This window comes from Nyctereutes procyonoides, unplaced genomic scaffold (assembly GCF_905146905.1).
Source record: "Nyctereutes procyonoides isolate TBG_1078 unplaced genomic scaffold, NYPRO_anot_genome, whole genome shotgun sequence".
Lineage (NCBI taxonomy): Eukaryota > Metazoa > Chordata > Mammalia > Carnivora > Canidae > Nyctereutes > Nyctereutes procyonoides.
Window position 1 is genome coordinate 5,681,210 of NW_026575052.1, and position 27,517 is coordinate 5,708,726.

The 27,517-nt window shown below is 57.5% G+C and overlaps 1 protein-coding gene across 2 annotated transcripts in view; it reads left to right on the top strand.

The window, feature by feature from the left end:
- The window catches only part of PAX7 (paired box 7), a 97,209-nt gene that overhangs the window by 35,683 nt on the left and 34,009 nt on the right, over nucleotides 1–27,517 (top strand). For both annotated transcript variants that reach the window (XM_055331437.1, XM_055331436.1), the window contains exons 5-7: nucleotides 16,578–16,777; nucleotides 23,078–23,243; nucleotides 24,827–25,029. In XM_055331437.1, coding sequence (XP_055187412.1) covers nucleotides 16,578–16,777; nucleotides 23,078–23,243; nucleotides 24,827–25,029 — 569 coding nt within the window. The remainder of the gene's footprint in view (nucleotides 1–16,577; nucleotides 16,778–23,077; nucleotides 23,244–24,826; nucleotides 25,030–27,517) is intronic.

Sequence of the window (27,517 nt, forward strand, 5' to 3'; positions counted from 1 at the left end):
CAAACGTTAGAGACCCAGTCCATCCAGAGAAGCCATCCTAGCTGGGGAAGCCAGTGCCTGCCCCAGACCCGAGATGCGCCCCACACTCTCTGCCTCTCTGAGCCTTGGTTTCCTTACCTGTAAGTGGAATAATAGTGTGACGTCATTGCAGCCCTTGAGCACACTAATCTGCACAAAACCCTCTGCGGTGTTCTGCACCACGGCGAGCGCTTCCTGTGACCTGTAGTGACCACCGGTGATGGCTTCTCTGCCTTCCAGGGCCCTTTTCCATGAAGTGGTGGCGCTAAGGCCGGGATCCATGAGACCATAACCGCGCAGGCCTTGGTGCCCCACGAAAGGTCCCAGTTACCATGAGATCAGTTGTTTGCATGGGTGTGGCTGGATCCTTCTCCTGCTTCCAGCTCCCATCGTGGGAAGCCAGGAAGTGGGCAGAGGCTGGCGGTGGACCCTGCTCGTGGTCCCGTTCTGCCCCCCACGTCCCAGGTGCCAGGCCCAGGGACCTTCGGCATTCCTCCCTGGCTCCAGCCCACGGCTGTGGCCTTTCTGGTAGCACCCTGTGCCCAGCCCCCACCCAGGCCTCATTCTCCAGCAAGCACCCCCCCTCTTGCTTCCCCTTGAGGGGGGGGCTCTCAAACCCTAATTCATGAAACCTGCTGATGTGTAGCCCAGATCCGCAGTTGCCCAGGGTGTCCGTCTCTCCGTGCATCTGTCCATCTATCACACGTCACTTGCCGGTCTGGCCCCCGGGGTTGCGGGGAGCGGGTGCCAGCCGGGCGGCCGGGACTAACCCACACCTGTGTGCCACCATCCACCTGGCTCCCCGTCCCATCAGGCACCGCTGTAGGGGATGTACCCACAAAGGTGGAGGGCGAAGGCAGGGTGGGAGATGCCTTCAGAAATGGAAATGGGACCCATTTGTTTGTAATTTACTCCCTGACACTTAACGGGAACCCGATGGGACCAATAAAGGCCCCTCACTCACCCAGCGCCTACCTCAAAAGTGCTGGACCCAGTCCAGTTCTCCGGAGGCAAATACATCCCACAGCGGAGCGGACCGCTTTGCCCGCTTTGCCCCCCACCGCACGCCTCCCTCCCTCCCTCCGGCCCCTCTCTAAACTTTTGAAAGACGCCTCACTGTTCCCAAGATCAGTGGGGGCTGCCAGCCTTTCCAGGCTGTGGGGCAGGAAGGCGGCGGGGGGTGAGGGGGGCTTGCTTGCAAGGTATAGAGGGGCCAAGGACTAGAATAGTCTGGGCACAAGATAGGCTAAGAGAGAGGGGCTGGTGATGGAGGAGAAATCCAGTTTTCAATTTTCCTTAAGAGAAAAATGAGTGCATGAGAGACAGAATAATTTTCCAGTGTGCAGGCTGTAAGTAAAACCTCCTTGAGACATTGCGAGTTATTAAGAGAAGGAAAGAAAAGAAATTGTGAAATCAGTTTGCCTTTAGCGGGACTGTACAATGCACTCTTATTTCCAGGGGAATCTAATTAGCGGGCAGGCGGCCGAGCCTGAGAGCGATGGAAGCTGGAGGTTGGGCTGGGGGGCCCCTGTGGCTGCGTGCGAGGGGGCTGGGAGGGTAAACACCGGGCTCCGGGGAGGCGTTGCCCCTCCCCGAATCGCGGGAGGCTCCGCTGGCGTGGATTCGAATCCTGCAGCTCGGCTCCGCTTTATGTCTTTGAGTTGGTGGCTTAACCTGAGCTTCTGTTAGAACGAGCAGGATACAAGTCCTTAAGGGTCGAGTCATCGGGGTGGAACGAGGGGACGTATGAGCCGGCCTCCGCACACCCTGGGCGCTCAGGGTTGGCTTATTTCTCTCCTTCGGCAGCCAGGGAGGTTACCAGCCTCCCCACCTCCTACACCTTCCTCATTCCCAGGCGCGCTTGAGAATTCCCCTGACTCAGAATTTCTGAGCCTCTGAGTCTTTTTTTTTTTAAAGATTTTATTTATTTATCCATGAGAGACACAGAGAGAGAGAGAGAGGCAGAGACACAGGCAGAGGGAGAAGCAGGCTCCATGCAGGGAGCCCGATGCGGGACTCGATCCCAGGTCTCCAGGGTGACACCGTCGGCTGAAGGCAGGCGCTAAACCGCTGAGCCACCCAGGGATCCCCATGAGCCTCTGAATCTAATCCCTGGGTCCCCCCGGCTGGTATCACACAGGACTGGCATGCAGCCTGTGAGGCCGCCAAGCGGTCCCCCTCCTCTCCATCCTCTTGCGGGACACATAAGCTTCTTTTACTAAAAGGTCATATTTTGTTGTCGATGCTGGTGTTGGAAATACATAACAGAAAGCAAAATTGCCGGGAATCATAAGCACATGCACGCACACAATAGGACCATGGCTAAAACAGTGGGATGTGTGTCCTTCCACGTTAATTCCCCAAAGCACAGGACCCAGCAGCTTCCCATGATAGTTCTCCGGATCTCAGATGCCACGTCGTCTCCCACCACCTGCAGCCCCAGGCCAGAGGGTGGTGGCCTTTCCAGCTGCCCGGATCGGGGCTATTTGGAGTCAGCACAGTATGGCACCCGGGTGGAAGGGAAGGGCGAGAGGGAGGGTGGCAGGGGGTCTGCACTCAGGCTCAGCATCCCGACAGACCTGATCCCAGTCCTGGCACGGCCGCGGGCAACTGCGTGACCTTGGGTAAACCACTGCCTTTCCCGGGGTCTTCTCCTTGGAACTGCTCCAATATCCGTGCCCCCGCCAGGCCTGAGTGTTGCGGGGTGATGCCTGTTACGCATGCCACGCACAGTACCTGGCAGCAGGTAAGAGCATCACTGTTTCATCTCTGAGGGGAGGACTGCTTGTTCTTTAGGACTGGGGAGCCCAATCGCCCTCCCCCTCGAGGCCTGATTTTTGCCCTCTGAGAACCAGTGTGTTTTCAGATCCGCCCCGTACCCACCCTCTGGCTGGTTTAACGTAACTAACCTATGGCTGGCCACATTTTGGAAAAATAACATTATTTATTCTATCAAGATTCAGCAAACGGGGCCCGGAGCAATAATTTGCCCCAGGGTGCGAGTGACAGATTTTATTTTTATTGATCAAAAAAAATTTTTTTTATCAAAAACACATCAAACTAGAAAAGGCGTAAGCAGCAGGATCAAATTGGATTTTAACTCCCTTAAAAACGGGCTCCCTCTGAGCAACCCACTTCCAAAGCCGTGTGACTGTTAGCAGTGAGATCCTGGCAGTCCGGGCGGGCTGAGGGATCACCCCAGTGGAGGCGATTCCGAAGCCTTCATTAAGACCCCACATTTGCTTCTGGGCCACCTCTGAGTGGACCAAACATCTGGATGCAGAAGGGAGAATTCAGCGGAGTCCCTGTGTGTTGGTTTACAGAGCGTCAATCCCCCGGACCTCTTGGAGCCGTGCAGCTGGCTAGCTGGGGCTCTCAGCGTGGGGCCAGGTGTCTGGCGTCGCATAAATACATCTGTAATGAGGTGGTTGTGCGGGATGATCCTAACATCCTCACCAGCAGTCACGTTGGCTTGAAGAGCAAACTGTCCCAGGCGTCTGCAGAAACATTCCAAGTTCTTGCACGGATCTGGGCATATAGGAAGAGGCCACTCATTCATTCATTCATTCATTCATTGGACAAACATGTGTTGAGCTCTTCCCATGGGCCAAGCCCTCTTCTGGGCATTGGGAATAAAAATGATGAACAAACCAGATAAAAGAAGGAAGGAAAAAAAAAGTCATCATTCTCCTGGAACAGAAACATTGCCCCTCCAAATAATTCAAGCTAGGAGACGGGAAGATGGGTCACAGAGGAAGCAGGTGTCAGGTGCGGTCCCTGACGTCAGCCTTGGAAAGGTCAGCCTCCTGATACGGTGACAACTCTTTGTTAATATGGGGTAACAGAATCTGATTGGTGAACGTGGAGGGAAGGACGATGGAGGAAGGGAAAGAGGACCTAGGTAGGGAGCCAGGGTGGAGAGAAGGGGTGGAGAGAGGTAGGTCCGGAGGCTGGGGTGGGGTGGGACAGGCTGGGTCCTGGTGAGGGCTCCAGGCATCCTGGGCTGTGGTCTGCCGAGAATCTGATGACCCAGGGGTGCCCGGGTGGCTCAGTCAGTTAAGCATCTGCCTTCAGCTCAGGTCGTGATCTCAGGGTCCTGGGATCGAACCCCACGTGGGCTCCCTGCTCAGAGGGGCGTCTGCTTCTCCCTCTCCTGCTGCCTCTATGCCCACCCATGCTCGCTCTCTCTCCTTTTAAATACATAAATAATCTTTAGAAAAAGAATAAAAAAAGAAAAAGGATCTGATGACCCAGACACCATGGCAAGTGGCAGAAACAGGGCTACAGAGAAGGAAGTTCACCTGCCAAGCTTGCTCCCTGGCTGGGGCCACCTTCGGCTGAGTCTCCTCCCCGCCAACCCCAGGGGGAAGCACAGGTCGGGTTTGGGGTTCGCGGGTGGGAGCTGAGGGCTTGCCACTGTCTTTCAGTCCCTCCGTTCCGATGAGACGTAAGAAGCCCTGTATGGTTCTCCCTTTCCGCAGAGCAGCATGCTCTTTGTGGCTGCTGTCGCTGTTTTTCTCCGAATTTCGGCAGAACTGTGGTTCTCAAAGTGTGGCGCCTCCCGCCCCGCTCCCGGCCCTCCCGGCAGCGTCAGCACCACCTGCCGACTTGGAAATGCACCCTCTTGGCTCCATCTCCCCAATCAGAAGCTCCCCCTACCCCCCACCCCGGGACCTGTGTTTCAAGGAGCCCTCCAGGGGATTCTGATGCCCTGACGCTGGCCCAGAAGGTGCTAGGGAGGTGGCTCGATTTACCTGAAATGTATGTGGTTACTTTTGGGACCTACCTGGGTTGAATGGAAGCTTCACCGCTCAGCATCTGAGAAAGTCTCCCCTCCTTTCTGAGCATCTCCCGAGGAGCACTGGCCCCTGAGGTGACTGGGAGGGATTCCATGAGAGGACATCATGCACGCTGAGCTCCTGCTGGCGCACGGGAAGCCCTCAGTAAGCCGTAAGCCCCTTCTTCCTTCTGTTACTGCCTTACTTGGCAGCGGTGAACCCATAAGAGAAAAGTGTTCCACAGGGCAGGTGCCGGTCAAATCAACCTCGCCGGCTGTGAGAGCAAGAGAGTCCCAGCATCTTGGAATCCCGACCCAAAGGGGGATGATTTAGTCCCGCCCCCTTTTCTTACAGGTGAAGAAACAGAGGCTGGGTAGCAGGGGACACAGCGGGTCACAGCCACCCCGTCCTCCCCACACCGGCGCTCTTCTGACCACCCAGCCTGCCTCCCCCCACCCCCTGTCCTGTCCCGAGTCATCCTGCACAGAGACCCACAGTGAGGAGGCCCAGATGAGCCCCTAGCTGCTTTCCATGAATATCTTTGGAAGCCAGACATCACGCCTGTTTTGTTCTGTGCGGTCTCAGCCGTGGGTAGCTCAGAACCTGCACAAGCCCACACCTGTGTGTGGGGTGATTGGATTCACACCTGGGGGGGGGGGCAGGAGCCCGGGCCAGGAGGGAGGGCGGCAGGCCCCAGGGGGCCCCCTGTAATCAGTGGGTGCAGGTGACGGCCCTCCCACCGGCTGGCCAGCATCCTGGCCCCGGGGACCTGACTCGGAGCCGGTGGCTGCTTCAGGACCAAGTTTTCCAGGGTTGGGGCATCTGCCTGACATAATACGTAACAGTAATTAAGAAATAAGCCGCCTTGCCCAGCTTCACAGCGATCATTTGGCTAAGTAACTACCATGGTCCAGTGCCTCAAAAATCACCATTAGAGTACGCTCCTTATGGCCATAAAATTTCTCGTTTTCTGCCTTTCATCGGCCTCCCCCTGCAATCTTCGCCTTGCTTTATTTATACATTCGTCCTCAAACAATGGCAATAAACTCTTTCCCAGAGTGTTGCAAATCAGAAATTTGTCCACATTTTTCCACCACCTTCCACTGTGGACCTGCTCTGCCTGGGAACAGCCCGGCCAGGCCAGCTGGAGAGGCCCGGTTGCGGCAGATTGATGGGAGCATGACAGGGTGGGGTTGCTGGGCAGAGAGGGCGGGGAGGGGCGGCCGAGAATGCACCATGAAAGGCCTCCGGCTACCCAGCGACCAGCCCAGCCCGAGACACGAGGGGCCCAGGACTGGCCTAGGGAGAGGCGGGGAGGGGTGGGGAGACATAAGCCTTCTTCCCTACCCCTGTCCCCTAAGAGAAGAAGGGCCTGGGGACCACTGAGAAGTGGATGATGTTCGTGAAATCTGTCTTTCCCTGTCCCTACGAGAATCAGATGATTTCAGGGGGTCTTGAAGCCCTCCCTGCACCCCCGACTTAGAACCCCAGTCCCTTCTGGAGCTCCTCCTTGCCCTCATCAATCGATCACTATTTATCCAGCAACAGGCATTTATTGAAAGCCCTATTGTGTGCCAGGAATGGTACTGAACTCTGGGAGTGTGAAGTGGTGAATAAATCAGATATAGCCCAGGCCGCCTCCTCAGGGTTGTTCCTAAAGATCCAGGAGGATAGAGAAAATGATGCTCAGGAAGGAATTAAGACATGTGCCAAAGGTCATACAGCAAGTTGGAGGCAAAGTCAGGAGCAAGCTTCAGGGTTGTCATCCAGAGCCCCTGGTCGTTCCAGCCAGCCCGCAGACCCCCTGGGGACCCGCCTCTGGACAAGGTGACAGTTGCCTCATCTGGCGGGGTGTGGGGTGTGGGGAATGGGTGCCTGTAGCCAGTGTGGGGGGCACTTCTGCAGTGAGTATTTGCATTTTAATCTGGAATTCTGGAGGCAGCAGTAGGTGGGGAAGTCACTCCAGTTGATGGCTTTGGTGTTGGTCTACAGAGGGGAAGTCTGTTCCATTAGGTGGGCTTCCCAGGTAGAGCTTTTAGATTCTTTTTTTTAACTTTTTATTTATTTATTTATTCATGGGAGACACAGAGACAGAGGCAGAGACATAGGCAGAGGGAGAAGCAGGCTCCATGCAGGGAGCCTGATGTGGGACTTAATTCCGGATTCTGGGATCAGGACCTGAGCCAAAGGCAGACGCTCAACCCCGGAACTATCCGGGCGTCCCGAGCTTTTAGCTTCTAAGGAGGGAGGCTGGCCTCCATTAACGCCACTCGCCCCAGTGTCGGGGGAGGCCTGGCTTGCCTTTCCAGCGATCCTGCTCCACCTTCACATTCATGTTGTGGGCTCAGCCTGCACCTCTGCCCACTTTTAAGGGAGTGGTCCTCGGTCTAAAGGCAGGATTCTGAGATACCTGTTGGTTTCCCTAGTGGTGGGCATTCGTTGCAGGAGCTTTGCTCAGTGTGGGGCTGTGGGGCATCCAGTAGGTGTTTAATGAATACCTGTTGGGCACACACTCCTCTGTGCTCCCTGACGTGGAACGTGACATTGGGTGTTGGAGTTTTCTGGGAGGCCCTATTTAAAGAAAGTGGAGGTGGGGATGGTTGGAAGTTGGATGGGTAGAAATGACTCAGCGCAGAGTCCTGAGAGAGAATTTGTGGCTCTGGGGAAGCCTGAGTCATTCTTATTGTGTCTGTGATGACAAAGTGCAGGGTTTCTTTGTTAAACCGATGGCTGCAATTCCTACCAACGACTGTCATTAAGAACATTCTAGAGTGGGAGCACCCGGATGGCTCAGTGGTTGAGCATCTGCCTTCAGCTCAGGGCATGATCCCGGGGGTCCTGGGATCGAGTCCTGCATCAGGCTCCCCACATGGAGCCTGCTTCTCCCTCTGCCTATGTCTCTGCCCCTCTCTCTCTCTCTGTGTCTCTCATGAATAAATAAATAAAATCTTAAAGAAAAAGAACATTCTAGAATGATAGGAACCACAGCGCCATTACCAGGGCAGGGTGATACCCAGCTGTAATAGAAATGAGTTTCCACCCTTAAGATTGTCCAGTCTTATCGGGAAGGCACAACCTCTGTCTCTGCCAGGGTGTCCTCAGTTCGATGGAGGGGACACCCAGTCCTCACACACAAGAAGTTCAGAGAAAGCTCTTACAAGCTGGAGGATCGGGTGTATTTGGCAAACAGAACATATGGATTAAGTTAACCGTCGGTCCCCAACAGGAGTCGGTCGATGCCAAGTGCTGGGCGGGTGGCGTGGGCGGCGGATGCCCCAGGATTCAGGGAGGGCCTCGTGGTGGCGCTGGGCTCTGGGTGCAGCTCTGCAGGATGGCGAACTAGGAACCAGGTGAGGGAGGCCGTCACCCCAGGCTGCAGCGAGGTCCTGGGCCAGCGCAGGGACCTCGGACGCCAGGCTCCCGTAGGCCTCCGGGGCCAGCTGCCCGACTTTACCTATCACTGGGCCGTGGAGTTAGTGTCCCCCGTGTGCCTGTAGGACGGGGCTGCTGTGGGACTCTGAGTCACTGCAGGAAAGGCACGGGGTGCGGCCAGGACACATCAGCCGCCTTGAGGTTTATTCCCCTGCCGCCTTCGTGCCTAGTCCTGCCGTAGGAGACTTGGTGAGGCCACAGAGCCCCATGTTCAGGGTCCGAGGGTCCAACGAGCCCCAGGCTGCGGCCCTTCCTCGGGGCCGAGTCCGGAGGCAGGGGGTTCGATGGACGGACGGAGGCAGCAGCCCGGGGGCTGAGCCCCTTTCCGCCTCTGCCTCCTTGGATGACTTTGCAACTGGCTGAACCCCTGTGGCTCCCAGAGTTCCAGCAGGGAGGAGGTGCGAGGGGGTGGCGGGGACAGCCGGTCGGTCGGGCAGGCTTGGCTTCTCAGGCGTCTGGCCCTTTCACAGTGGCTTTGTGGGGCGCCGACGGGTGGCCGGCCTGCCGCTTCCTTGCCACCACGCGGGGCAGCTTCATCTGGCCGCTGGGGCCCCAGCTGCTGGTTCCCCTTCGCTGACCTCGAGGCCTCGAGCCAGGCCTTCCCAGGCCCCGCTTCCTGAGGGCCTGGCTCCCTCTTTGGTCCTTGGGGCTGGTGAGCTTTTGTGCGCCAGCAGGTGCCTTACCTGAGCTCTGGGATGTCGTGTCCCCTGCCCACCCCCGGCCCTGGGAGCAGGAGGGCGGGGGCCCGCCCGGGTCTGCGCCAAGAACTAGTCATGGGATAAATAATTAAGGATGCCAAAGCGGTCACCATTCATTGAATCATTCATTCATACAAGCATTCATTCCTTTGTGCTTGCCTCTGGAGGGGGGGTGCAGAGGAAGGTTGAGTTCTCGCCGTATGCCACCCCCAATATTAACTGCAGGAGGAGGGGCTCCTGGCTGGCTCAGGTGGTAGAGCGTGCGACTCGTGATCTTGGGGTTGTGAGTTCGGGCCCCAGTCGGGGACAAAGATGACTTCAAAATAAAATTCTTAAAAAACCCCAGCAGTGGGAAGCCTGGGTGGCTCAGTGGTTGAGCACCTGCCTTCAGCCCAGGGCGTGATCCTGGTGTCCCGGGATCGAGTCCCATGTTGGCCTCCGCACAGGGAACCTGCTCCTCCCTCTGCCTGTGTCTCTGCCTCTCTCTGTGTATCTCTCATGAATAAATAAATAAAATCTTTTAAAAATTAATTTAAAAAAACCAGCAGTAATAATGATAATAGCTCGCATATATTGAGCACTTACTGTATGCCTGGCACTGTTAGAAACCCTTGTCTTGTAGCAATTCATTTAATCTTCATCCGTAATGGCTCTATTATTCCTTTCCTCATTTTGCAGATGTACAATCTGCGACCCAGAGGAGGGGAATAAATTTCCCGAAAGAGTGTGGGGAGCAGGCTGTGATCACTGCATCAGAGGCACCATCTGATGTTTCTTGAGGTTCCCATCCTGCAGCCACGCAGCACCCTGAGGAGCAGGCGCCTGGAGCTCTTATTCCCAGGGGTGGGTGGGAGAATGGGGAGCCCAGGAGGGCGGGTGACATGCTCAGGGTCACACGGCAGCTCAGGGCGTGAGCCTGGAGGGCCAGCTCCTCCCCCTGCCAGGCTGTATGAACCAGAGGAGAGATGGGGTCTGGAGGAGAGCGGCTGGGCCAGGGACCCCGGACCCCCTCCGCCCACCCCCACCTCCAAATCCCATTTTAGAAATGACGGGAATGAGGCTCAAATGTTGAACAACGTCACCCAGCATCTATAGCTTGTTGGGGGCAAATGCAGACTCGAAGCCGAGGTCCATCTGACCCCACGGCTTCCCTCCCTGCACCTGCCCCTGGCCACCCGGGCCACGCGCCGTAAGATGGGACCCGACGGCCGCAGGCTTCCTTCGGGCGCTGACATGCAAGCTCTGCTGTCTCCCCAGCACTAAGCATCGCTCTTCCTGTCCTTATACAAGGTCGATAAGTAAGTGGCTGAAATCGTCTAGCGAAGAAGTAAAAAAAAATAAATAAATAAATAACATGATTTTTTTCAAGATTGTCTTAAAGCCGCAGGAAGGGTGTGAAAGGGGCTGGTGAGCTGAGCTCCTCCTGCCCCCAAGCCACCTCCCCTCGCCCCCCCCCCCACCTGCAGTTGTGGTCCCCTCTTCCGGAACTCCGGGTTTTCTGTGTATGAGGCCAGCGGGTTAAAGAGGCCGAGTTGGAAGGACCCTCTTGACGTCTTCAGTTTCCAGCTCTTGCTCAGGCAGGGAAACCTTAGTCTGGAATTCCCTGCACCCGGACGGTCCCAGCCCTCTGCGAACCCTCCCTTCTCTCCCACGTGGGGCTCGTGCTTAGGTTCACACAGATCCGTGCAGAACAGCTCCGGTTCCGTCGCGGGACAGCGTGGCTCTGAATTCCGGTGCAACTACACAGTACCGGCCCAGACAGTACTACCTCCTTCTTCCCAGGTGTGCCCCTTCCCAGCAGGAGTGTAGGCAGAGTGCCCTCTAGCGCCTGAGACGGTCCTGGGCCGTTAGCTGAGAAGCTGGGATCTGAGAACACCCCACGGGGTGGAGGGGGGCCCACATTTTGTAATGCACATTATGTACCTGCAGTTTCAAGGTTAAAAAAAAAAAAAGGCCACCTGGTGGGGAGGGAGGGGGGACTTCCTGGAGAAAGGAGAGTTTTGTCGGGTTTAGGTTGTCATGAAGTGAGATCCCGCCCCGTTTTCTAAAGACACCCTCCTTGCTCCTTGCCATCCTTGATTTGGGAGAATGAAGTTGGGCCTGTTGACTCAGTGGCTGAGAAATCGCCTGGGGTGTGGAGTGGGACAGAAATCCCCGCCTCGCCGGGGCCTCCCAAGCCCCGGGAGGCCTCCCAGAAAGCAGGACTGACATGAACCAAGTGTGGATGGTGTGGCTGAGCCCCAGCCCTCTGACAGCACAGAGGTGGGCACCCCAGAGCCGGAGCGAGGGCGGCGGCCTCAGGAGGCTTCCTGGAGGAGTGATCCCAAGCTGATCAGGAAGGGCGAGGACCCGTGGAAGCTCACGTTTACTGAGCACTGTCGTCTGTGACGCTGATTCGTGTGCCTTAGTCTATCTTCTTCGTTCACTCATTCGTTCATTCGACAGGTATTCGGGCATCCACTCTGTGCCAAACATTGGAGATTTATCAGTGAACGAAAAAGATGAAACCACCCATCGTCGTGCAGCGTCAGTGATGGCCAGGATGATGGTTGGCTGCGGGGAGGGGGCAATAAAACAGAATAGTTAGCCCATCTGATTGTGATACGTGGTGTGGAAAGAAAGGGAAAGCAGGGATCCCTGGGTGGCGCAGCGGTTTGGCGCTTGCCTTTGGCCCAGGGTGCGATCCTGGAGACCCGGGATCGAGTCCCACGTCGGGCTCCCGGTGCATGGAGCCTGCTTCTCCCTCTGCCTGTGTCTCTGCCTCTCTCTCTCTCTCTGTGTGACTATCATAAAATAAATAAAAATTAAAGAAAAAAAGGGAAAGCAAGGAAGATGGGGGGTGGGGTGGGGGGATGCCTAATATTGTCCATGTTTTACATGCATGGAATCCACAGAATCCAGGCAAACTGCATCAGAAGCCTGTGCTCGTAGACGCCCTGCTCGACTTTGGCCTGGACAGCTGCAAACTCAAGCCGAGGCGGGCACAGGGAGCGTGCTCCAGGCCGAGGGCACAGCCTATGCAAAGGCCGGTGGTTGCTGGAGCAGGAGATAGTTGCTGGAGTCCAGGGAGAGAGGAGAGGGCAAACTGAGGCAGGATGAGGTGGGTGGGGTGGTGTTGGGCTATAGGTTGGGTTCAGAGCCAACGGGGATTCTGAATCTCCCGGCTCTGGTGCTGGCCTGGTGGCATGGAGGGGGCATGAAGAGAGAGGACGAGGCTGTAAGGGCTGAGCGCCAGGCCTTCGATCTGGACATCTGGGTGGCCGTGCTGAGATGGGCACCCAAGAGGAGGGCGGGCAGAGGAGGTGGACAGGAGGAGCTGGCTTCCAGGGAGCTTTCACATGGGTCCATCCGAACCCCGCCTCTCCGCCACCCCACCCCCCCCAGCTGGGCCTGAGCCTGGGACCCGGGTTGCCAGCCCTTGTGTGGGGCCGGGCTCCCGCGGGCATCCCCAGCCCTGCGCACCGCGCACTGGTTACAGCTGAGCGGTTCTGCGGAGGGGCCGGGAGGGGCTCCCGCCTGGGCCCCAGCTCGCCCGGCCCCCAGCTGAGCTGTAAATGACTTTTCCATTTTCCGAGCCCTGCGCCCAGGCCTGTTTGGTATTCAGGGACGCCAGGCCCACACTCGCCAGCTCTCGGCTCTGCCCGAATTACTTGATTAAAACGCATATCAACTATTATGTGATTCGTTTCTCTGCCGCGGCTCGCGCGGGGTCTATGTTAAACTGTAATAAAGACTGGGTTAGGAGGCAGCGGGGAGGGGAGCGCGGGTCTGGGGTGGGGTGGGAGGGCGTCGCTGGGTGGTCGGGCAGCTGGGAGACGGACCCCAAACCTCAAGGCCACCGCTGGCTTCCTCAGATCCAGGGTGACAGGGATCTGCAGCTGGCCAGCTGCCTCCTGCCTTCTGAGAAGTTGGTAGGCCCATCCCATTTCCAGGGTCTTCCTCTGGCCAAAAGGAGAGCTGGGAAGGTTGGGGGGCGGGGATGGAGAACGAGCCACCTCGGTTTTCATGCTCAGGAATGGAAGGCTTCACCATCTGGGACTACTCCAGGGCAAAGGTGACTCTCCCTGGGCTGTGAGTCCTGAGTCCTGGGTTTGCTTCCCAGCCTCGCTGACCCCGGGACTCCACCGATCATCTGTAAAATGGGGCTGATATTGCCTGCTCGCCCGTCAGCGTTATTGGGAGAGACTGTGGTGGACCGGGAACAGAGCTTGCAAACTGTGGGGTGCGGTGCATGTGCATAGGGTGATGACTGTTGCAGGGTGTCGGGGTTCAGGAGGAACTTTGTAATTGTTCTGTCAAGCCCTATGCATCTAAGAAGCCTTTGCTGAGCACCTGCTGTGTGCTGGGCACAGTGCCTGTTCCATCCAGGGATCTCCCAGCCCAATGGGGACCAAGAGACCCAGAAATAGGCAGGTTGGGTTCCCCTGAGGAGCTCTGAGGGCCCAAGAAGGGGCACGGAGACCAGTGTGGGTGTGCTCAGGAAGCCCTGGGGAGGTGAGGCCCCCCCATGAACTGGGTTCTGCTGGATGAGCAGGAGGGAGCCCAGCAAAGAGGGTGCGGTGTCCCGAGCAGAGGAAGCTCACGGTCAGAGGCACGGCGGTGCGAGGCAGCCTGGCTTGGTCATTTAAGGATGATGCCAAGAGCTGGCCAGGGAACCTGGGGGGTGACGGGGTGAGTCTGCGCACACGGGCAGGGCTGACGGTGTTGGGGCCTCACCGCGTAGCCGAGGCTTCCGGGGTCAGCGGCTGTGAGAGCCGGCAGGCTGGGAAGGAGGGGTGGAGGCTGAGGTAGAGGCTGGAAAAGAGGCTCCCCGGTGATAATCTATCCACTTCCGTCAACCCGGCCTGGGCTGGACTCGGCCTGCGCACACCTCCATCCTGCCCACTCTTAAGCTTCGACAAACCCGGCAGCTCCCGTCCCCCTTGCTGTCCCTCATCCTGTTCTGTGTTCAGGGCGTTCTGAGGCGCTCTGAGTCCTGCAGCTGTCGGTGTCCTGACCTGGCCCCAACTCCTGCGGAAGCGAGGTTTCCTCCATCAGACCGGAAAATTCCCAGAAGAGGCGTGATACCTCCTCCATCAGATTGGGAGCTTCCTAAGACAGAGGCTATTTTACCCCCATACGGTTGGAGGGGGGGCTGTTCTATCCTTGCTCTGTATTGGACTCCCCACATCCCTGAGCAGAGACAGGACCCAGGAACCCAGAGAGAGGGTCCCTCGCTCTATCCCTCTGTGTTGGGGCCACTGCACCCCTGCACCGGCCCTGTCCCACCCCTCTTTGGGACCTTTCCATCTCACAGCTGCATGGGAGCAAAGTGGCTGCTCTCCCAGCGCCCACCCCAGATCCTCTGTCTAATGAGCGTGCTCTGTGTCCACTCTGCCCACGTGACCCCCCCCTCCCCAGGCTCCTCTGTGGACCGCAGTGAATTTCAGGATTGAATCCTTGGGGCTAGTCGTTTTTGGCTTTGAGCCCCAGATGTGCTGGGGAAGGTGCCCCAAGGGCGCCAGCTGTGCCAGCTTGGCCTCCCCTCAATGACAGGAAGCTGGGCAGCCGGGAAACGGGAGAGGAGGGGGTCGGATCTGACCTCAGGTCTCTGCCTTTAGGGAACGGTGTAGACAATGAAGGGAACGTTCGCTTGCCATTGGTTCCCTTGTCATGCGGCGTCACAACCAGGGACAGCCTGGCCGTGGCCAAGAAATAGCAGGGATGACCACCCAAAGGCCGAGATGGGATGGAGGGAAGGGGACCCGGGCAGAGGGGCGTTCCTCCAGACCGGATGACGTCCCGCTGTGGACACGGCCCCATGACCACGTTGCCCATCGTGCCCTTTGCTGTGCCAGGCCTCGGCACGTGCTCTTCCCCCGGCCCAGAACACGTAACACCTAAGAGTCCGTATTAGGTATTTTAGGGAGGGAGGAGGAGGTTGTCCCTTGTGGCAGAGGCCTAGACCTATTTGTATTACAGACACTTAAAGCAGTTGAAGAACAGGGGTGGGGACAGGCTGCAGATGTGGGTACTTCCCGGGAGACTTTGGGCAGTTCACATTGCTTCTGTGTGACTCAGTTTCTCCCGGCTGTAGTGTGATCACATGATGTCTGAGGCCCTTCCGGCTTGACTCGGACCGTGTTGTGAGCACAGTGTACCCAGCCCGGGCAGGGCGGGAAGAGGGCAGCACCCAGCAGGTGCTCTCTTGATGCTCTGGTGGACCAATGAATGACAAAACATAGAAGTGCTTCCAGGAATTGCAAAGATGGAGGTGGGAGGGGAGGGGGAGAGAGCTTGAAGGCAAAGAGGAAAGAGGAAGGAAGCAGGAGTGGAAGATAATCTCTGACGGCCTGTTTCTTCTTTCCCTTCCCCTTCCTTGGCCCTCCTCTGAGCTACCCACAGTCCCCCAGGGGCCTCGGAGGGTGCAGCTCCAGAGTCCTGGCTAAGCCACTCCTTGCTAGCATTCCCTCTGCTGGACCAAGACGGCTAAGAGGCACAGGATCAGTGGGGCCAGGAAGCCAGTTCAGTCCCCAGGGTGTCTTCATCTCTGATGCCAAGGGGCTTGAGCAAGCCCTTCCTGCAAACCCCCCTGGCCTGGACCTGGCCTGCTAGCCCCATCCAGGGCTGAGAAGTAAGCTGGCTCCAGACAACTGGGCCCTTTCCGCACGGGAAGCAGTGGCCTTCATCCACCCCCAGACTCCAGAGTGGAAATTAGTAAGGACCATCACATAGAGACCATGGCCACAACCAAGGTAGTCAGGTAAAGTCTCCTCTTCCAGCCTGGAAGGTTCCTCAGAGATCCCGAAACATCCCAGCAAGGCCCTGTGTGTAGAAGTCACATAGTCCAAAACTTTCATGTTATAAGCAAGGAAACTGAGGCCCAAGGAGGGAAGGTAGCCTTCCTAGGGTCATGGGTCTGGGGCATTTAGGGGTGGAGCCCGGTCTGGAATGGAAGCTTCCTGACTGCCGGCCCCGAGCACAGGCACATACCCTCTTTTCCCTCTCTCCCTTTCTTCTGGCCTTCCTGGTTTACTTAGTTTTTGCGATATTTTCCCCGAATGCTATAGCATTGCTGTCTAAATGGTCATTTAAAAACTACTAAGTACAAACAAACATAAAGAAAAAAAAAAAAAACAAAAGCTCTGTCACCGCGAAGGTTAATGTTGGTTAATCTTTCGAGTATAGTGTTCCATAGTGTGTCATGCGTGCTTTTTCCAAAAGTGGGATTGATCTTTGCGCACTGGTTCAAACCTTGCCTTTTTCTTAAAGTTAGGTGTGTGGAGGAGTTCATGCACAGCCGAACTCTCTGATTTTGGAGAATATAGCCCTAGAAAATTTCAGCAAATGGATTTCATCATGAAACTACTCTGAGTCCTATGTCCTGGACATTCTTCCGTGCCAGTGGAGCTAATCTAAATACCCACCTATAGGGGACTGAAGAAAAAAAAAATAGTCATGCCGTAAAGTATTTGACCAATCCCCTAAGGCTGGGCATGGAGGTTGCTTCCCCCCTGTCAGTCTGGTAAACAGTGCTGTGGGAAGCATACTGTCTCCTTGTGTTCAAGAGGGATCTGATTGTCAACGCAGCGGTGGGTCAGAAGGTGGGCGCCAAGCACCTCTCCGTCTCACTAGCCCCCCCACCCTGTCCTTCCCTCTCGCCTGGCTGCAGGGAACCGGCTGGACGAGGGCTCGGATGTGGAGTCGGAACCCGACCTCCCTCTGAAGCGCAAGCAGCGCCGTAGCCGGACCACCTTCACGGCCGAGCAGCTGGAAGAGCTGGAGAAGGCCTTCGAGAGGACTCACTACCCGGACATCTACACCCGCGAGGAGCTGGCTCAGAGAACCAAGCTGACCGAGGCGCGGGTCCAGGTGAGGCGGCATCCTGGGGGTTTGCACCGCGGGCATGGTGAAGAGGGGGGAACCGAGGAGGTGGGGGTGGCCGGCATCCCGGGGCTCAGCGGGCCCCCAGCGGGTTCTGCGGCAGGTGGTCCAGGGACCTTGGAGGCAGTAATGCCACTGACACTTGATGCGGAGTAAGTGGGCAGCAAGCGTGGGTTGAGGGGCTGAGCAAGTGGCGGACGGCCCAGGGAAGCCAGGATGTGCAGTGGGGCCTGCTGGATCGCGCTCATCCCTCCTCCAGAAGACAGGGTTCAGGAAGCGTGAACGTCTCTGAATCTCTGATGAGGGGAGGAAGTGATTAGGAGGAAGATTTCTGAAGGGCCCAGCTTCTTAAGATGGGTAAAGAGTTTCCCGTTGCAGGCAGCATGCAAGCACACGGAGCGGGCATGCCCTGGGGGGGTTAGGAGCATCAGAGGGAGGGTGTGCAGACCCGAACCCCCCCCCACGCCCTCAAGTGTGTGGGTCCCCATCAGTGGGGCTGGGGTAAGGGAGGGTGGAGAGGGAGCAGAGCCTGCCTGGGCATGGCCTGCCCCTCAACTGCACCCTGGCCAGCAGCCTCCCATGCCAGGTGCAGGAGGAAGGCCCAGGGTCGTGACGTGTAGCTCCTGTGGGAACCCATTCCTGGCCCGTCGTCTCCGTAAGCGAGCGAGGCAGGTCTGTAGGAGGGGCCGCCCTAAACTGCTCCCTTGGGCCTCCCAGATGAAGGGAACCAGCCTTTGCTGGGCGCCTGCTTTGTTCCCACCTCACATGTGACCTAGTGGAACCTCAGAGCGTGAGGAAGGCGCCCACAGGTGGGCCACAGGTGCAGAAACAGCCTCAGGGGAGCGACAAGTCCAGGGGCACAGAGCTCAGCTGGGGCTGAACTGGGCCCGGAACTCGGCCTGGCCGATGCCAAAGCCCAAGTTCTTCCCATGGGGAAGGAAGAAGTTGACTCAGAGCCTGGGATCTGAAAGCAGTAGGGAAAGTTCTAGAAGCAAGTTGGCGCGTAAGTCCTCCAGGAGCCGGGGCACCTCCCTCCACCCTCCCCACCCCCAACCCCTGGAGTGGGGGGTCCTTGGCTGCCTTTGAGGGAGACCCCCAGGGGACGGGGGCAGGCGGCAGCAGCCAGCTCATCTCATTCCCTCCCCTCCTCTCCAGGCTGACATCTGAGCCTGCCCTGGGCTCCGGGCCTCCCTCCCCCGGCTCTGATCCTCCTGCAGCTGTTCTCCTGGGCACATTCCTGGGTGCTTTCTCATTCCCACGTCTGGCGGCCTCGGCTGCTTCCCACCACCTTGAAGCCTGACCGCTCCTTGTAAAATTTCCTGGCTGTCAGGGCAGTGCTTTTACTGGCCCAGGGGACCCAGAAACAGGTGTCACTCAAGGTCCAAGGAAGGAGGGGGGCTGGGAACAGGGGGCGCAGCCAGAGCCTGGGGAAACCCATAGCGAGGGGGCCGGGGCAGAGCTCTTGCACATGCTGACTCCTCTATCATCCTGTGGGCAGTGAGTCTTCCCAACCTTAGCCTGAGAACTTAGCTTGATCCCAGTAGAGGAGGGGCCGGGATATGTTGAATTTTTAAAGAATGAACAAAGGTTGACCAAAAAAACCCCACCACCACCAACAAATCAAGACAGGAATGATAGAACATTTGGCCTGGAGAAGAGATTTTGGAGGATGCAGCTAAGAGGCTCCAGAAGGTGGGACTGGGAGCCACAGGCTGGGGTGTCCATTGGTCTCTGACTCTGATCAGCTGTATCACCTTCCACAGATCAGTTTTCCCCCTGAGACCTCATTTCCCATCTATAAGTAAAGGCAAGGAACTAAATGATCCCTAAGGCTCCTTAAAGTTCTAGGATCCTTATCTATTAACAATCAGAACTGCCTTTTGAGGGGATGAGATCCCCGTTACCAGCAGCGTTCAAGCCAAAGTACACTGTCCAGGCGATCAGAAACCCTGGTGAGGGGGCTCCTGCTGTGGAGAGTAGGGCCGGGAACTCAGAGCCCCCGAGTGCTGCCCAGATTCTATGGTTTGGGGATCTTGGATCTGTTTCTAAGGGTCTGTGGTGTTTGGATTATGGATTTTGCAGTCCTGGGACGTGTCACCTCAGTGGCCCCGCAAGATGGTGGGAAAAGTGGAGCGTTTCCAAGCGGGCTCAGTTCCTGGCCTTAGTTCTCGCGTCTGCAGAGCAGAGGTGACGGCAATAGCCCTTCCTGTTCTAGGGGCTGAATGCTTACATGTGAAAACACACACCCTCCAAGTCAGGAAGGGCCCGGCACACAGAAGCGCCGTCAGTGGGGTACATTCATATTGAACTCCACCCGTTCTTGACGGGTGGCCTCTCTGGCTGCCCTGGAAACGCCCAGTTCATCCACCCGGCACTCACTTAGGAGCACCTGCTGGGTGCCGGGCGCTGTTCTAGGTGCTGGGGACTCGGGGGACAGAAATCTCCACTGCCACGGAGCTGGCAGCCCAGAGAACGAGGCAAACAGGTAAACATGCCAGGCGGGGCTCTGCTAACTCAAACACGTTACCTCCCTCTGGCTCTGCTCCAGCCCCGCTTTTGAAGCCTACAGGGTGTTACTTGGCATCGCTGATGTCTGGGGGTGGGGGGAGACACCCCTGTCTCAGCTGGCAGCAAGCCACCAGGAAGCGTGGGGATGGGGGTCAGGCAGGAGGACACATGCCTGGGGACTGAGAACTTTCTCTGGAAGCATCTTCCCTGTTAAACAATTAGGGGCCAACCGTACATCTTCCTTGGAGGTAAACGAATCCACTGTGTCCCGAGTGCCAGGATCTCCGAGCCTCTGTGTTTTCCTCCAGAAGCAGAAGCCACCCTGCCTGGGACCCCATTTAGGAAGCGCCAGCAGAACTCACTGATTAACACCCGAGACTGAATCTTTCCGTAACAGGAGATGATGAGTGTAGTGCTCCTACCCAGCTCCCAGGGTGCTCCCCCTCTGCTCTCCAAGGATGCAGCCCTGATCAGGGCTTCTGGGTGGGTGCTGGGGCTACCCCTGTCCCGACCCCCCGCCCCGGAGCCCCCATCCCCTACCTGGGAATGGGCAGCTTGTGCCGGATGCTGGCTAAGAGCTCTTTCAGCGCAGCCATCGGCGGCTTTCCAGCGGAATGACGCGCGTAGATGTTGCCGGCGTTAACTCATTTGAGATCTGGGACCGCAGGAGGGGGAAGCCGTTATCAGGCAACAAAGAAATAAACGCATGGAGGGGATGACGGAATTTGCCCATCTCAGCTAGGAGTTAGAGGCAGGATTCAAGCCCAGGCTGTCCGGCTCCAGCGTCCCCGCTCTTAGCCAGGGGAGGAGGGAGGTGCCTGCTGGGAGGGGATGGAGACTTCCCTGGGCAAGCAGGACAAGAAAGGAGGAAGAGGCAAGAGAATTGACAGCACAAAGGGCATGTCCTGTCCTCCAGGAAGTCCTCCCGGATTCTGAGAGGTGAAGTGGAAGCCCGTCCTCAGACCTCCTCCTGGAACCTGTATGTCCCCTGAGCTTACCACACGGGGAAGCGGCTGTCCCTGGCCTTGCCGGCCGTGTGCCCAAGCAGGGGGCAGCTTGCGGGCTACGACTATTCTGTTCAGCCCTCTTATCCTTAGCATCTGGCTTGGCACTGAGCAGAGTCCCGGCAGAGGCGTGAGATGAGAAGGCGGGACATAAGGAAGGAGGGAAGGAGAAGGAAAAGACAAGGAAGGATGGCAGGGGAGGACCCTTTTCACCTGCCTTTAGTGTTCTTGATTCGAGGGAAGGGTGACCCACGCATAAAGAACAGCGAGGCGCAGGGTGCCGCGTGGGAGCGGGGGTCCCACACCCACTTCAAGATCGTTGCTGCATACGCCTATTACCCGTAGCGTTGTTTACTTTTTTTTTTAAAGATTTTACTTATTTATTCATGAGAGACACAAAGAGAGAGAGGCAGAGACACAGAGGGAGAAGCAGGCTCCCTGCAGGGAGCCCGATGCGGGACTCGATCCCGGGACTCCGGGATCACGACCTGAGCTAAAGGCAGACTCTCAACCACTGAGCCACCCGGGTGTCCCGGCGTTATTTTTTTTAAATAAAATCAGTATGTTTTAACATAAGTCACGTAAGGAAGGAAGCTGGAGGGATCCCTGGATGGCGCAGCGGTTTGGCGCCTGCCTTTGGCCCAGGGCGCGATCCTGGAGACCCGGGATCGAATCCCACGTCGGGCTCCCGGTGCATGGAGCCTGCTTCTCCCTCTGCCTGTGTCTCTGCCTCTCTCTCTCTCTCACTGTGTGCCTATCATAAATAAATTAAAAAAATTTAAAAAAAAAAAGGAAGGCAGCTGGAAACACGCACACCCGCCGGGGAAGACCGAAGTCCGGCGGGAGAACACCCCTCACAGGACTCCTCTCTGTGCTAGAAGGGAGCTTAGCAGGTGTTAGCCAGCACCCAGGATGCGTTAGCACCAAGCCCCGACCTTGTCCTCCACACGCCCAGAGGCCTGGGGACAGGTAAAGTGGGTCAGGGCTCTTTCGTGTCTGCGTCGCTGCCGCCCGGGATGTCCCTCCCGCGTGGGCTGGTAGGAGGCCCACCATCTGGGAAACACTGAACGGAAACACGCATGAGCCCCCCACCCCCTCACTGTCCCCCAGGAGCAGCGAGCGAGGAAACACTGCCCACTCCTCGCCAGTTCAGAAGACCCTCGGTCTGATGGGGGCATCCACCCCACCAGGACCCCCCAGGGGAGGCCCTCAGTGCCCCGGGGAGTGCAGAGAAGCCGAGACCTTCATTTCTATCCAGAGCCAGTTTCATTCCCGATTGGCCTCATCTCCTTTCTCTGCGCGTCCTGAACGCATCTGAGCCAGCTGCTGTGGTCATCTGGCTCGGAGAGCTAAACATAGCTTCCCTCCTGCAGAAGGATCTGGAAAACAAAAGGGGCACATGAGCATCCACCACCACCACCCAGCTGAGACTGCCCTCCCCGGGTCTGCAGGCATGGGCTACAGGTTGGGAGGGGGGCTGTCAGGGGATCCCGCGCCAGGAGAGGTCGAGGTCTTCACCCCACCGTGGTGGGGGGCTCCCAGCTGAGCCGGGTAGCACCAGCTCTGGGGAAGACCCACCAGAGCCATCTCTGCATTCCCTGTTCATTCGTTCATTCATTCATTCATTCATTCATTCATTCATTCAACAAGCATTCTGTGGGAATGGCTCCTCACCTAGGGAGCCATAAGCAGAGAGCAAGGAACACATGGCCCCCACCCAATGGGCCTGGAGCCTGAGGGGGAGACAGAAGCATCGCCAAGAAACAAATGCATAAATTAATTGCATGTGTGTGGAGGCTCATGGGGAAGCCGGAGGCCCCCGGAGAGGAGGCCCCACCTGCCTGAACTTGCCTTAGATGCAGTGATTAGGGAATCAGAGAGGAGGAGGCATTGCAGCTGAGCCCGCTGGTTGAGGAATCGGCTGCGGGAAGAGTGTGTGGGTTGGAAGGAACAGCATGTGCAAAGCCCAGAGGTAGGAAAGGGCCCCCCTGAAGCAGCCCCAGGGTCCCACACTCATGGTCCTTTTCTGGCCCAGAGCTCATCGCAAATCCAGACAAGCTGGTTTTAGAAACTCGGACTGATTTAAGATTGAACCTCAGCTTCGTCACAGCGAGCTGCGCAGCCTTGGGCAAATTACTTGACCTCTGGGAGCCTCGGTTTCCCCTTCTGTAAAATGGGAAGAGGAGAGTAGGTCTCATGGGTCTCCCTATGGACAGACGTGGGGCACTAGCACAGGGCCTGGAGCAGAGGAAGACTCGAACGTGTTAGGTTCTTTTTCCACGGATGCTTAATCAATGCCTGTTGTGTCCGTGTGAGGTGGGTTTTCTGATCAAGGCCCCCGCGGGTGAGCGAGGCAGGCCTCTGGCTCCACGGTGAACCAGCCGGCACATCTGAGTCTGGCCGTAGGTCTCGCTCAGGCGGGTTCCAGACACGGGGCTTCCTGGAGGAGGTGAGGGCGAGTGTGTGTTAGAACAAGGACACCCGTGGGGGCAGGAGCAGCGGCCGTGGAGAGGACGCCGCACCGAGAGGCGCCCGGACTCACCCTGTCTCCTGGGCAAGTCGGCCCCTGTCTCCGCAGCTCCGTTTGCTCATCTGTAAAATGGGGACAACAATAATAACCCCCCGACGGGGCGGTGGAGAGGACAGGATGCGATCACGCCCATGGACGTGCCCTGCCCGCTGGTCGGAGGGTGAGGGATGGCTCGGGGACCGTCCTCGCCGTGCCTCAGCTCCCCGCCCGGGGCCCGGCTGAGCCTCTCCACTCTCCCGCCCCCAGGTCTGGTTCAGCAACCGCCGCGCCCGTTGGCGTAAGCAGGCAGGAGCCAACCAGCTGGCGGCCTTCAACCACCTCCTGCCCGGGGGCTTCCCGCCCACCGGCATGCCCACGCTGCCCCCCTACCAGCTGCCGGACTCCACCTACCCCACCACCACCATCTCCCAAGGTGAGTACGCAGGCGTGTCCTGGCGCCCCGCCACGCCCTGTCTCCCCCACCCCAATTCCTCCCTTCACCAAGAAGGAATCATAAGAGCTATTTTTTACAGGTTTTATTTATTAATATGAGAGAGAGAGAGAGAGAGCACAGGAGGGGGGGGCTACAGGGAGGGCCAGACTCCCCTGAAGAGCGCCGAACCCTATGTAGGGTTTGAAGTGGGGCTTAACACAGGACTTGATCCCAGGACCCAGAGATCGTAACCTGAGCTGAAGTCAGACCTCAGCCAACTGAGCCAACCCAGGTGTCCCAGGGCTATTTTTTTAATTAATTAATCAATTATTATTATTTTTAAAGATTGTATTTATTTACTCATGAGAGACAGAGAGAGAGAGAGGCAGAGACACAGGCAGAGGGAGAAGCAGGCTTCATGCTAGGAACCCGATGTGGGACTCGACCCCAGGTCTCCAGGATCACTCCCTGGGCTGAAGGTGGTGCTAAACCGCTGAGCCACCTGGGCTGCCCGCTATTTTTTTTTTAAATGACCCTTCGTCTCTTTGCATATGGATGGACCATTAAGACAAAAAAAAAATGAGGTCCTGCCCTTGAACTTATTGCTTCTGTCAAGGGAGCCGCGGAGCCTGAGGATGCACAGCAGCCCTTTGGATGGGGCTTCTCAAGCTGTAAAGTCACATGCAGAAGTGACATTCGAGGCTTCCCCCCTCCCTCGCTGGACCTTCCCTCCATCCTGCCCTCCCTCCCTCCCTCTGTCTTCCCGCCCCCACCCCCCCAGCACACATTAGCAGTCCCACTACTTAACATCTGACTCATGAAGTCCCCCTCCACCTGCTTCCTCCATAAGGGCTGGCAGGCTGGAGTTCTGGAAGCCGAGGAGAGAGCCAGGGGACCCTCCCTAGGATTTTTTTCCCCCTCCCTATGATTTCTGATGAAAAATAGAGGATGATTGTCCCATGGCCTAGAAGGCTGTGAGGAGGAACCCTAACAGAGCAGAACAGCGGCCCCCCAGCTGGAAACAGAAGAGCAGCTCAGACCCTGGCCCCACCACTCACTCACTGGCCTTGTCGCCTTGCACCAGTGCCCCGACCCCACCAAGCCTCGGTTTCTTCGTCTGTAAAATGGGACTCGTATTCTTGCTTCAGACCCTTATACTTGCAAAGGCCCCTGGCAAATGGTTGGTGGCCACAAAACGCTGGGCACAGGGACAGGCCTGGGTAGATTAACAGAATCCCTAGCAAGGTCTGACTTCGAGCCCATGTGACGTTTATCGAGCACCTACTATGTGCCAGATGCAGAGCAACATGACTGGTGCCCAGTTGCCTCGAGCTTATGTGGAACGTTGGTTAGCCGTCGGTCAAGACTCAGCTGGTCCCTAGTGCCTGTCCTGCCCAGAAGCCAGCCTGTCCCGACCTGAGCAGTGGGAGTAGCTGGTCCCCCCCGCTCCCTCCACTGGATGGAAACTGGGAGGAGGAGGCTCGTGGCTCGTTCTCCAAGCAGGTGGCTCTTTCCCTGCCCCTTGACGCCCACCATCTGGGCTGGGGCCACCCGCTCAGGCCCTCTCCCGCGTCTCTCCGCAGACGGGGGCAGCACGGTGCACCGGCCCCAGCCCCTCCCGCCGTCCACCATGCACCAGGGGGGGCTGGCGGCGGCCGCCGCAGCCGCGGACACCAGCTCGGCCTACGGAGCCCGCCACAGCTTCTCCAGCTACTCGGACAGCTTCATGAACCCGGCGGCGTCCTCCAACCACATGAACCCCGTCAGCAACGGCCTGTCCCCCCAGGTAGGTGGCCTCACCAGACTGGTGTCCGGCAAGCCACGGGCTCTCGGGTACCTTGAGAGAGTTACAGTGGGAAGGGGGGTGCTCCTTCCACCTTTGCTGGTCAGTATCTGGGGTCCTACGCTCTGGGTTTATCTTCGGCGGGCTGCGGGCCTGGGTGACCCAGCAGGCAGATATGGAGAAAGAGTTTGTTCTGGAAACACATACTGCATTCTAGACGTGCCCCCTCAGAGCTTCTGAACCTGACCCCCCACCCACCTCGGGGCTGTTCGGGCCGGGAGAGCCAGGCATTTTCAGACAGCGCGTTGGGGGAAGCCTTGTTCCCTTTCCCACGGGATGCGGACTATGGTTCGGGCTTTGTTCTAGAACCGGGAGTCCTTCCTGCCTGGGTTCCATCCTAGGCTCCGTCTCTTGCCTTTCCCCGGGGAGGCAGGACCGCATCCTGTCGGCGGAGGGAAACACAGCTGAGGTTCCAGGCTGGGAACTCTGCTCCCTGTGGGTCTTGGAGCCCATTGACTCCTGCACCATTGGTTGCTGGTGGGGTCCCTCGCCGCCTGCCCCTGCTGTTAGAAGTCATGAGCCCCCCCCCACTTAGATCAACTCAGAAAGACGGTGCCGAGGCCACTGGTGGGGACTGGTGGGCTTGGGGAGCAGGGCTCGGTGATCCTCGTGACTTTGAGGGTTCCTTTCTGTGGCTTCAGCAGACTCTAAATATCCAGGGAGGAAAGAATTAAATCCAAATCTGGTTTCACCCTGCCTCCCACCTTCTGAGGGAACACGCGTGGTGCAAGCTCCTCGGAACAGCTGTAGCTCAGCAGGAAACGTGGAGGCTTGCGGGGTGGGGTGGGGGGTTCAAATCCCAGCTCCACTGCACAGGGCGTTGGGAAGTTAGCATCTCTGAGCCTCTGTTTATCCATCACCGAACTAAAGAGCCATGAAACTAGGTGTTCCTAACCTCCTAGGAAGGGTGTTCTCTGAATTCAGCACGCTGCCGAAGCCTTAGCACCGAGCCCGGCACGAAATAGGGGCCAAACAGACATCGGTCCTCTTGCCAACCACCCCCCCCATTGCCAGGATGATACAATTCGTATGAAAAACCTGTTACTTGAAGGAAAAAGAGGGTTAAAGGGAAGGTCAGCTACAGCTCCCCCCCAACCTTGGCCCATATCCATTTAGCTTCCTGTTTTTGTCAATAAAGCTTTATTGACACACAGCCATGCCCATTTATTTACATATTTATGGCAGCTCTGGGGGGTACAACACCAGAGCTGAGGGATTTCTAAACAGACCTCATGGCCCATGAGGCAAATAATATTTGCTGTCTGGCCCTGACAGAAAAAAAAATCACCAACCCCTGTTCTAAAACCTTCCCAGGAATGTCAGTTCTCTGCATGGTTTGGGTTCATCGCTGTTCACCTCTGTTAGGGAGCGTGGTTGAGAGCCAACTGCATGTTAGTGTCGTCATTTATTTATGGGGAAGATCCCTTTCCGTCTCTCTGCCTTGATTTTTCCCATCCTTGAAATGGGGATGACACCAGCTTCTATCTCATGGGGCTGTTGAGGATGGTATGAGCGGACAAGCATAAAGCACTTAGGCCAGGTCCGGGGCAGAGCTGAGGGCCAGGGAACAGGAGCTGCTGAGCGCAGAGCTCCTAACGGCGATGCTCCAAGTCCTCTCGGGCCCCGTGTTATGGGGCAGGGGTGACGCAGCCTGCCGAGCAGAATGTTGACCCGCTGGAACCTAGTTGGCCTCTTTGGGGTTCAAAGCCGCGGCTTCCATGTCGTTGGTACTGAGGACATACTGGCTGAGCCAACCTTCCAGAGTCCGGAGACAGACAGGACAGGAACTCAGAGCTGGCTGGGTGACCACGACCGTGGCCGTGAGGATGTGGTCCAGGCCCAGCCTCACGGTACAAAACAGGTTGGAGGAGCATCACTTGGAAATCTGAAGCGGGATGCCGAGATCGTGTGGGCCCGCCTTCTCGCTTCATGGATGGGGGCCCGGGACACATTGGCCGAACCAGAGCCGAGAGTGCCGGCACCTGGCTCGCTGCCTACGGTTCCTCGCAGCCCACTGACTCAGCGTGGGCTGAGGTTCCTCCCCCACAGAGGGGCAGTTTTGTCACAGGGCAGAGGAGGGGCAAGCAAATAAGGGGCCCCCGGCTTCTGGAGCATGGCTCAGCGATGGGATAAAGAGTGAGGATGCCCCATGCACTGTTTGGGGCCAGAACAAGCCTCAGGGAGGGAGGGCGGAGGAAAGAACTGAGTCCTTGCTGTGAGCGGCCAGTAGCCCGGCCTTCTCCCTGCCGGAGCTGGACCCTCACCTCTCCTCCCTGAGGCCCTGGGGAGACTTCCTCCCCACACTCCAGGCAGGGAGGTTATGAGGACATGATGGATTGGGCCAACTCCGGAGACTTGCCCAGAGGTTCCCACCAAAGGTGCGAAGACAGATGGAGGGTCTGACAGGGGCAGAGGGGACCAGGAGGTGAAC